General features: G+C 40.0%; 1 protein-coding gene across 2 annotated transcripts in view; it reads left to right on the top strand.

Annotated features, from left to right (window-relative positions):
• The first annotated feature begins 1,695 nt into the window (after positions 1-1,695).
• The window catches only part of klhl4 (kelch-like family member 4), a 28,137-nt gene continuing 17,713 nt past the window's right edge, over positions 1,696-12,119 (top strand). Inside the window, exons 1-2 of one of the 2 annotated variants that reach the window (XM_061079584.1) lie at positions 1,696-1,805; positions 5,416-5,879. In XM_061079584.1, the coding sequence (XP_060935567.1) occupies positions 5,422-5,879 (458 nt within the window). In that variant the 5' untranslated portion in view covers positions 1,696-1,805; positions 5,416-5,421. The remainder of the gene's footprint in view (positions 1,806-5,415; positions 5,880-12,119) is intronic. The other variant, XM_061079585.1, reaches the window with a different exon arrangement.

Raw genomic sequence — 12,119 nt, 5'->3', positions numbered from 1 at the left:
AAAAAATACCTTAATAAACCAAACAAGAAACAGGAGATATGTTTTAGAATTTCAAAAACATTGAGATATAATTGACATGATAACGGGACACTTGACGACACTAAAAAGTAGTCTCTGTAAGAATTTATGAAGCCTGGATTTGGCTGCTTTTCTTTTTCTTCGATAGGAACTGAAAGTTTCACATTTGGAATAAATAGAGAAAGACGTCTTGTGCCATAACAAACAAAAACAATAAAGTGGCAGGCGAAATAGCTGAATGTTGAACAAAACACTGTTGCTGTGTCTGAAATTATCCACTCATTCACCCCTTACTTTACTGCTTAGGGTCTTCTCTGTAGAGGTCTTTATGGTAAGTTCAACAGAAAAATAATTATTTTGGGGACACTTTTCCTTTTTTTAACATCATTGTCACAGGATTATGACATGCAACAACATTGGCCGGTGAAAAATCAGACAGGTAGAATTACTATGTTCAGGTAAAGAAACACGGTGAATGAACATCTTTAAATGTATAAATAAAGTTGTTTGTCTTAGTTTGTGCTATAATGCACTACCCTGCTCATATTTAACTTTGTATAACAGGTTGGGCTATTCCTCCTGCCCTCTCTCCTCTCATCTCTTCACCATGAACACAATGCATGATGGCTATATGTTGCTTGTTTGGTGACCATCTTGATACGCTTCTTTTAATGATGCATTGTGATTATTTCAACAGTCAGACAGCACTACAAAATGGCAAACTCACTATAGTGTGGACTGTAGTGATTATGAGTGATTTTGGACACAGCGTATGTCTTGCATAAAGGAGAGGGGAGCTGTAGATGATGATGATCGATTATCATTACAAATTTTCTTCATTGTCACATTGTTTTCACATTTTCGTTTGATACATTATTACTTTTAAAATCAGTTACATACTGTTTATGGAAAAGTTTTTGGACTTTAACAAACTAGGGAAAGATCATATCCATGGTAATAAGTAAAATTGAATCCCTCTTATTACTGTCACTGACTTTTATTTCATTGGTCCTTTCACTCAAATTTAGCCTTAATGTGGAGATGAATACAGATAACAAGATAAATATGGCAAAATGAAAATGTTGTAGGGTCCTTTGAAACCCCTGGAATATCAGAACAGTGTACTTATGTGTCTTCTTTGAGGAATGGAAAATACACCACCAAGTGGTTGGACTACAATAAACCACTGTTACAAGGATCTGATATATACACCATGAAAACTCTGTAGACTTTAAACAGAGGTTTTTGACATTAGTTAATGCTAAAATAAATTCGATCACATTCATTTTCAGTTTTACTTTTTGTTTCATTAACATCGATGACTATCTTTTTGGCATCATAAATAATTAAACTGTATTTGCTGTGAACAAACATTGGCTTTCTTCAATAATATTATTTTTTTATCAGGCAGACATGTGAGATATTCCCACGTTGACCAGATTAATTAAAACAAGTGTTATAGTTTTCTTAGGGTGAGGCTTTGTGAGAGCAGTGTTGTGCCTCGAACACAGGATGTGATCCCATTACTCATGGCTGCATGTGCACAATTGTACTGCAAAGGAAGGAACTTTTTCAGGAGTTTCCTTTAAAAGAGGAAAGTGCCCCTTTCCTTTGTGGAGCATGACACAGAAAGGAAAGGACCCAGGAGAAGAAAAAAAGGGGAGCAGTCCTGCACGGCTGTGATGTGTACGTTTTTTGGATTCCATGTATCTCTGGGATGTTTTCATTTTAGACGATAATTCCACTGGTCGAATGCTGAAGAGTACAAATAGAATCCCTTTCTCCAGGTAAGAAGCACGATGACAGACTTTTTTCGACGGTGAATGAACACCAATGCCTTAGCACATTCGATGGGATAGTCAGAAAGAGACTAAAACATTTTTCTCATGTATTCTGATTCCTTGGTTAATCTAATTCATATGTGTTTTAAACCATTTCTCCCATTGATTCGGGAGGTACAGTAACACGCTTTCAGGCTCAAACTCGTTTCATAACCCTGGTCACAGACATGAAAGATCACGGATGTTTCAGCAAAGACCTGGATATTCTTATAATTGAGGGTAATATGTTGCTCTGAAATTTCAAATCACTATTTATATGAGCAGTATGCTTGAGATAAGATGCTGTGTATGTAAAATATTTAGATATAGATTAACCTATGCTTTTATGATTAATTAATGCTGAACTGTTATCACATTCATATTTATACAGTTTTGAAATGTTTGAATAATATTGATCTAAGCTGTATTTGCAGTATATATAATAATATAAAATATCAACATTTAATCAAGACATCTTGATTTCTATTGCATCTGGAGCTACCTGTCCTGTCCAGTTAAAAAAGGTTATGTTGACTGGGGAGGCAGATGTTAGATGATAATTTGGTTTACCACACCAGTCTGACATCCCATGTGTCATGATGCAGAGTGCAGCCAGATGGTGTCCTTGACTCCTGCAAGAATAAGGAAGGTTACCCAGTGTGATCTGTTTCCATACATTAAATCATATCTCACTTTAATAAACCTTGAGCCTATTATTATTGTTATTATTATTATTATCTGCTTTTTGGAGGCAGTTTAGCACAAATACAGCTATATTTAAAGATAATTTTATATAAAATAAAAACAAGAAATATGATAATTAGGTTGTTTAGTTACATAATAAGTTGCAGCGTGGGGAATAATATTATTTATGATTTTGTCAATTCTAAGGCCTATAATTAAGCATTTCTTATCCTTAATGTAGAAGAGTATAGAGACTCATAACACAATTAATTTACTTATTGTACATTTAAACATAAATATATTGCAAGCTATTTAAGGAATATAATGAAAGTGGTTATAGTGTCACTCAGTCCAACACCATAAAAAGTGTGGACAACATACTCAAATGCATTATCAATAAAACCTCTACAATTAATTCATGGTATTAATTCATTTCATTAGTACGCTATGGATGATTGTATCTCTGTTGTGAAATGGTCAAAGTCAAAAGGTGAAGGTCTACGGCGTAGCAAACCAAAATGGCTTTTTTTATGGACAACTGAAGCCCAGGGCAACCAAGCTGATGCTGTTGAAGATACACCAACTCAAAGCATGTGTGTAAACCCACTGAGTAATTTGCATCCCCAGTTCTAACCAGTTAGGCTCCAAAATCGCATAATATTATTGAAAATATTTGTATATACAGAGAAGGTCCTTATTATTAATTCAGTGGTTTGCCTCTTGACTATGAAAACAATGTTTGAAGCTCTACCATTGTTATTGTATCATTAGCATAAACACTTTATACGATGCGAAAAACATCGGATGAGCCACACACTTCATGTTGTCTTTCAGCCTTCTGTAATTGTAACCATAGAAATGATTTGAATAATGCATTGACCTGAAAATGTTTTATTGCGTTTTTCTTGATCACGTCGGAAAATCTTATGATCCTTTGTGTGTTGTTGTTTGGCATGTGTGAAGAACACAGGGACTTAGACTTAAAGTGACATTCTCAGCTAGGAAGGACTAGTGGGCTCTGAGGCGTTTCCAGATGATTCAATGAGCCCATGTGTTATGTGAGGGGCTAGAAACCGTGTCCATGCATCCTCAGCTGTAAATACGTTATTTATCATCAGAGAAAAGAGGCAATGTGCAATCTGTGAGTGGAAGATATTTAAACATATTTTATAGATCAGATTGATGCCTGTGTAACTTTCCCATCAAATAAGATCCGCTGTTGTCCTCCTGGTGGATATTAGTGGACACGGTAACAAACCTGCAGTGGGAGGTGGTGGAGGCGGATTAGAGATTGTGCAGTGTTGAAATCCAGCAGTTTGAGTGTAATGTTCTTTCACCTTTGTCACGGGGGTGGAAATTTAGAGCGAGTACAGAAAGACTGTGTTTTTATTTCGATCCATGTTGCAGGAATGTGAATGTCAGTGATAAACAGTGAAAACAGTGTGAATAGGGATCTCAGCATTAACATTGAGTTATTTCAATGAAAATATCCATAAATCCTCACCAGATGCTATATGCAGCATCAAGCAGGTGTAAGGAATGTTGTGGTTTATAGTCTGTCAATCATTTTGTAAGGAATTACTGCCTGCCTCATGGGCATATACAGTTTCCTTTGGAACATAATAAAGTAGCTGAGACATCCAGATCCAATAGTAATGACAAGATATCCCACACAGCATGTGCCAGACCTTTCATATGCTGTAAATGGATTGATCAAATGTACCTAAACGACCTTGTATGCTGTTTCCCTGCCCCTGTGCCTTTAAGCAGGGGTTTAGTTGTTGTATATCAATTACCTACATTGGAGGAGTATTAAGCAACCGCAGCAGCAGGATCTATTTTTGAAATGTAGGAGACGGTTTTATGAAGCCCTGACTGTTGAAGCGGCAGCTGACTGACCTTGAAGGTTCATCACTATGTAGTTTTTCACTTGTAATCACAAGGGGCTTTCAAAGCAGGGACTGAAGGAGAATATATTTTTTTCTGCATGACTACCTGCACTGAGACATCCCCCCTTGGGTTCCTGTTTGATGAGAGAATAGCAGGCTGCACATGTGCGTGTTGGTATGAGATAAATTTCATTTTCCTTTAACAGTGTGAGTTGGTTATTTATGAGTCATTTATTTATCTATCCCTGCTTTTCTGAATGCATGAGAATGTGTGTATATACATGAATGGATTACAAGCTCCAAGTAAGAGTCCAGATCATGCAGTGTAGTTGGTAGTCTTCCTCGTTCTCTCCTTCGGCAAGCACCGATTTACTTTGTTAAGGTGTGACCTCATCATCCTGGCTCAATGATACCCCCCCCCCCCCCTCCCCCTGCAAGAGCAGGCAGCCCTGATATCACACAAGCATACATAGTCACACAGGGACACACAGAAGAGTAGCAGAGGCAGGGCTGGGAAGATTTTCTCATTTAATTTCCAGGGTATATGTGTCTGTCTCTCACTGTGTGTGTGCACAGGGGAGACGAGCAGAGAGAGAGGGAGAGAGAGAAGGCGAAACAGAGGAGGCGAAGGGGAGGGTGTGTGGATCATGCATGTGCATTAAGTCAGCTCCAGCGGCGCAGCAGCAGCAGCAGCAGCAAACAGAAACAGCAGCAGCACAGGAGGAAGGAGAGAGAGAGAGAGAAAGGCAGAGAGGGAGAGTTGGAGGGAGGGTAGTAGTCGCAGGCACAGGAACAAAAGCTGCAGAGGACTGCTTTCCATCTCCAATAAAAGAACAACGGAGGTGTAATAGAAGGAGGAGGGGGCGGTCATGATAGTAGTGAGACAATAACGGAAGAGAAGAGGCACGTTTTAGTCAGAGAGGACTGAAACCAGGGCTCTTCTCCTCTCTGCTCTCCATGTTTTTGGGGAATCATCGTACCATTGCCTTCATCTCCAAACCCAGAGGAGGATGTCTGTGTCGGGGAAGAAGGAATTTGACGTGAAGCAGATCCTCAGGCTTCGCTGGCGCTGGTTCAGCCATTCATCCCAAGGTTCGGCTGGCAGCGGAGGTGGTGGCGTTGGCGGGGTGGGAGGCTACATCCAACAGGATGGCCTGGACCACCGAGGGACGCCCACCCAGGGTCGGCTGAAGAGTCACTCACGGGACAGAGGTGTTGGGGCACTACGGAAGACTAGCAGCCCGGCCCACAGCATCTTGGCACCAACACCAGGGCCCACGCCTGTCTATGTCAGAGCAGGGCAACAATCATGGCACCAACAGAACACCATCCATGGTCTCCAGGTCAACGAGGAGACCATAAAGAGCAGCTCCTCACCCAATGCCACAAGGAAAGAGGACCCCAACACTGGCCAGGAAAATGTGAAGAGCAGCACAGAGGAACCTGCAGAGGTGGAGGCCAGAGAGAGGTATGTTATTAGGTGTACAATACTTACGAGGCAAAGATTGAGGCGCCGCATCACTCACTGTGCATGGCATATGCTCGGTTAGCATAATGCCATTTTGGGAAAACATGGTGCCCTCACATTTCACAGGAAAATTAATTATATTTCATAGAGAAAGTATGATGTCTGAAGCAGAACTCCAGGATTAAAGAGTGAGACTGATTTGTTTTGATCAGGAAATAAGATCACATAGGAAAAATACTTCAAATGTGTTCCAGAGATTAAATATACCTTAACAATGAAATCAAATGAAGAGCATGCTACAGCAATTTAACTTCATTCACGTTAGACTGCCAGGATGCATGTACATCCTTTAATTAGAATAAGGTTAAATGATCTGCACAACTATCATATTTCCAATTCATTCAGAGTAGGCAGCTGTTACCAGGGCTCACCTAGGGACAGCTCACCCTCACTGTCCACAGCATGTTAGGTTGTATAAACCAATAAAGCATCCTTTTAATTATTCAGTGGACCGAAAGCCGAGGCTTTTTCTTCCCCACCTTTTCTGTGTTGTGGTCCAGAATACATGAACTGTGCCTTCGCTCAGCTCCACAGAGTATTTCGTTTTTTACACAGCACACTAATGCGTTCTTTCATAGATCTAAAAGTGGATACAGGAAAGGGCAATTACTTCATGTACCGGACCTATAAAAAGAGGAAGTAGTGAAATCACATGCATTATCTAGACTGATGCTGCAAAACACTTTAAATGCAAGAAGCTATCGTGACTAGCAGATAGCACGATGGTTACTGAATGTATTTTGCACCAAAATACTAGTGTAAAGCTACTGGATCAGAGATCTTTTCTTCAGCTACCGATCCCACCCACTGCCATTTCAGGTACACCCCCCCTATGCCATTTCAGGTACACCCCCCCACTTCGATGTGAACCTACATCTTCTTCCAGGAAGTAAACAGGTTAGAGATGTGTGTGTGTGTGTGTGTGTGTATGTGTGTGTGTGTGTGTGTGCGTACGGATGCTGTCTGGCAGAACACTAGAATCATTCCACATCAAGGATGAAAAGACCAGCTCTCCTTTTATCTTGTCTGTGACATTCTGAGGTGACTGCTCCTTTAAGCTCTTCTGATTCCTGCGTGTTGTTGCCCCATACAGCTGGTGATGAAGTGAACAGCGAAAGTGAACCTGTCCCCCTTTGTTCTATAAAGAGAGCTCGCTGTGATTTAACAGACAATCGTAAATAACCACTCTCTACCTATATACAGCCAAAAATGTGTCAATGTGCACTTAATAAAGGCCAGGGCCAGTGGACGGTTGGGTTCCCTGAACAGCACATGAATAATTCTGAGTTAAGATGCAGTTTCGGAATCGGCTCAATTCTCTGCTCTCCGTGTTGGGATAATTGGCAGATGTTCATGTTTGGGGTCCCTATGTGTGAAAAGAGCATTCATAAAAGATGTGCCTTACAGTAAAATTGTCTAACTCTCTAGCTCTCAGGGGGACCTTGAGTTCATGCTGGCCATGTAAAATACAACGCGGCCATCATCCTTTTGACAATGATACTGAATTATTAAATGGTTCTTCTCTGTTGGATAATAAAATATATCCTTGTCTCAGATGTACTGGATTGTAGCGATTCCTTCTTTTGAATTTGACTGTCAGAAATTAAATCTGATTGGAAATACATTTTAAGGGGTTTGATTCTTTTTCTCCTACCTAATCTGTTTTGCACAATGTTTTGAGACAATCTCAATAAATCAATGAAGTAAATTAGGCTAAAGAATCAGTGTTGTCTGATTATTCAGTGGCTCCAACAGCAAGCCTGTGGACAATTCATGTCTGTAAATAACGTATGGACATTCACTGTAGTACGTACGTAGCTGCACAGCGAATTAGGTCAGGGACTGTGTCATGGCTTGTTCATGTTCATCAGCGGCTAAGCAGATGTGTGGATGTCACTGAGATATGCACATTCATCTACTTCACCAGCTGGGTGGCCCTATTACGTCTCACATCATAAATCTTTGACACGTAATTTGTCACTATCCCTCAGGCTGGCTCCAGAAATGAGCTCTGCCGGCTGTGAAATATACAAAAGTTTTTTTAGCCGTTTCTCTGTTGCCTCAAAAAGACGTGTCAGTCATTTGGTGGTGCATGCCCCCTTCAGTGATTACTTTCATTCACATAATGTGCACAGCAAATCTGTCCCATCCGTTTCTTCCATGTTTTCATTGATTTGGTTTCTCACTTCTGTTATTAGTGTTCAAGATTGTTGTCAATCCGTCTCATCTAAGTGGCAGAGTCAATAAAAAACTATATCTCATGCTAACATGTGGGCGTAAGATGTGAAGTTTTATACTTATAGGATAATAAGGATAAATCATTAGTTATCTGGTGTTTCTGTGGCAGGAAATCAAACTTCAAACCTTGAGCCGATAAAATGTTTTTCTATTAAATGTAGTTAATTATGTTTAGTAGCACATTTTAAAACCTGTGTGGGTGCCGTGACTATTAGAGATAACTCAAAAAGGCAGCAACTCCTTTATATCCTGGTCTATGCTGGTGAAATTATTCTCATTCTAAGATGCCTCCCCCTGAATATAATGAACCTTTCTCATCCAACAGACTAGACTGTATATACAGAGCTGTTAAATCAAATAGGATATAACATCTTTTGTTTCCAACCTTTAATCCCAATGCTGTAAACTGTGTGTTTGTGCTATCCTCCCGACTCTCATCCAAATAACCTCTGCCCATTGTGGGCAGAGAATATACGACAGAAGTTAACCTGAGTGGAATAGAAACCCTGACCTCTCCCACATAAACACTAACAGAGGCTTGAGTCAGCGGGCTGTTAGTTTGAATGATATCTCAATTCTCTCTCTACCACCTTGGAAAAAGAAACACCACCACCCCCTTTCCCCCCCTGTCAACAGCAGTAATTCAGATATTTGTCGGATGGCTCATAACACCACAAGGCTTAGAGGGTCTCGGTCTGCATGTGATTCGTGCAGCGGAGGCGTCTTTAAGATGCTGCAAACGGCAAAATGCAGGAGATCCGTGGTAATCTCTGCAATGTATCCCAGAGGATTAGGAGATTTTGTGATCATATGTAATTGATTCTTTAACTTGGCCAGATCAGCATTCTGTACACAAGGGAAATGGAAGCAAAACATCCAGTTTTCAGCAGTGAGAAGGATGACACGTTGGATTTATTATTTATTTCTGGTCAAATGATGATTGGTATTTTTTCCCCCTCAAATGGAACCAATTATGAATTTTCTATGAATCATGAAGGGGTCATGACTTAGTTCACCAGTGTCTTGAGGCTCACATTCAGTAATTTGCATCGAAAGACAATCATGATGGGATTACTATAATAGCATGTAGAATAATTTGAGAAATAATTCAACCAGACAAATATTATGACATTTAAGCTTTAAAGTTTAATGCCTAGCTAGATAGACAAACAACATGCAGGATCTACATATTTGGATCTGTAAACATCCACTGAAGTGTTGTGGATTAATTTGTTTACCCACTAACATCAGTCGTAAATTAATTATGGACAACACAACAACAGTCTCATGCACTAAGCGAGTTAACCTGCCATCAGCAAAGCAGTGAGGAGCTTTCTGCAAAGATCTGCACATTTTTCACTTACAGGACGCCCCCAATCCCCAAAGCACACAAACACACGCACACACACGCACACACACACACGCACACACACGCACACACACACACACACACACACCGTACACTACATTTCTCAGAATAAAAATGCAAAGCTTGGTGATGTAAGTGAATCTATGAAGAAGGACTTAAAATCACAATAAAATATAGTTATATTTTATAATATTAGAATTTACTACACCTTTAAAATTAACCATTCTTTTAAGAGCGCAGCCTCTATTTTGAAATATGTTCATGTCACATAGCACAGTATTCCGCATGGCTTTAAACAGATATCTCACTTATATGTGCAAGTTAATTACGCAGAATTGAAATCATAAAAGAAAAGCATCGTTTCACTCATAATTTTTCATTTTCACTGAGCCAGATTTCTCCCCTCTTGGTGTAGTTCCTTAATATTCAAAACATGAATCAGTAACCCACCTGCGATGTTCATTACCTGCTCGCAGACATTATGCTGACAGGAACTTCTCCACTTCTTTTCACCGCTCTCTCAGTAAAGGCTGAGGGTAAAAGCTATAAGAAGGCAATATTTCATTTTGCGTTAATAGCCGTGCCAATTTTTCCACTGCACTCTCACACACAAAGGGCCCGCTGGCCACATTTGGAGCAGATTCCAAAAGGCACTGGTCCTGCACGCAGTTACATTACCTCCAGCATTATCAATATTAGATAGGTGTGTCCAGCGCGACAATGGCATCAGAAGCAGAATGTCTGTCGTAAGCCTTGTTGAGGAAAAGCGCAGAGAGGAAAATTGTTTTTTGTGCAATGTTATCGTTTCAGTCTCTGTGCCGGGATCAAGTGATTACTGTCAGTGTACGTATTTCTCTCCGCACAAAGCCGAATGGCAGCACAACACCTGTCAAAGTACGGAGCCATAAAGATCTCATGGAATATATGGACTTGGCACACTCTGAACGAGGCTTTGTCATAGTTGTTGGATTCTCAACCCGACCCGGGCTACACAGCAGACTTCAGGAATAAATGGATGTTACAATCCATTTTGAAAGAGACATTTCCCATTTGGCCGGGTCAGGCTGCACGACTTTCCCTCTCACAGAGGGAAGGAGTTGAAACTACTTGGAATAAGACTGGGATTCTCTGCAACACGTCTGACTCATAACTTTTACAGCCAGCGGCTAATCTGGGCTGACGAAAGCACATCTTGAAGCGTATAACCATTCATCTGAGAGGGCAGTGTCAGCACAGTGAGAACTTGATTATGGCAGATGGAACGCAGGGAAGGACATTAAGCAGGATGTTTTTAAGTAGGTCCCCTGTAATATCATGCATTTCCTACATGTTACTGATAGTAATATAAAGAGGAGAGAGAGAGAAAGACCTTGATGACCCTCTCTCTCTTATCCAGGATATTTTTTACAGACAAGCTGCGCACACACAGCCTCTTCATTCATGGAGGACCACCCCCCTCTCCCCCTCTCCAGCCCCCACACAGACTGTTTGTCGCACTGCCATCAGGCCGCAGGTTCTGCAGCATCAAAACCAGCAGTATGACGTTCTGCAACAGTTGCTTCCCCTAAGCTGTCAGACTCTTAAACAGCCTGTACACACACACACACACACACACACACAGGACATTTCAATGGACAAGCCTGCACTAGACACCGACCGATCATCACAACTATAACACCTATTATCACTCTTAATTATATTTATTATTATTTGCATATGTATCAAAGTTTTTAGTACTATTGTTATAATTGTTTTCAAATTTTCGTAATATAGTAGTTTAGCATAATACTATATTATACTTATGATACACAATAACATACTTATAATATCTTTACTACATAATGTTATAAATACAATTACAGTTTTCTCTATTACTATTTTACTAACATATATGCTAGTACTTTCATCTATATATGCAGTTAGATTGGTACAGGGACATTGCACTATGCATATATTGTGTATTTATTATTAATTGATCAAATATTTGATCATTAATTAACAATCAACATATTGGGTTATATACATTACTAACCACAGTTCTATTCTCAGATTTGAATCCATTATTTATTTATAATTAATTCTGCCAAACATGGCTACGTTTTACTGTTTACATGTGGATGTGCACTTTAATCACCAGTTATCACACGCAACACACCCAACCTTCATTGTCTTATTCTGTTGCTTATGTTGTTTGTTGTGTTGCACTTTTTTTGCACTCTGGTCTATGAGGAACAAGAAACCTGAGATTGTCTTTAACTTTTGCTTTAAAATATACATGGATTTTATCAAAGACACCCTTAAAATAGTCGTCCAGTTTTGACAACACAGCAAGAAAATAAGCTGCATAGGGTCTGTTTCACCTGCACAGCAGAGTTAGTTGAAGATGTGGCTTCTTCTTTGGGATCCAATTAGTTACGTTGAGGTGCGAAAGCTCCGGGAAGGTGCGAGGAGCGAGTGACAAGACTTCAGATGATATGTTCTCACTGGTGGAAATCTGATGTGTAGGATAAAGGAAGACTCTATTCAAGTTTATTTTGTTTGGTTAATTTGCCTTCTCATGGTTCTCATAGGCC

The sequence above is a fragment of the Limanda limanda genome, chromosome 10, assembly GCF_963576545.1.
Source record: "Limanda limanda chromosome 10, fLimLim1.1, whole genome shotgun sequence".
Classification (NCBI taxonomy): domain Eukaryota; kingdom Metazoa; phylum Chordata; class Actinopteri; order Pleuronectiformes; family Pleuronectidae; genus Limanda; species Limanda limanda.
The sequence above is the reverse complement of the archived record's forward strand: the minus strand, read 5'-3'. Positions and strand labels throughout refer to the sequence as shown.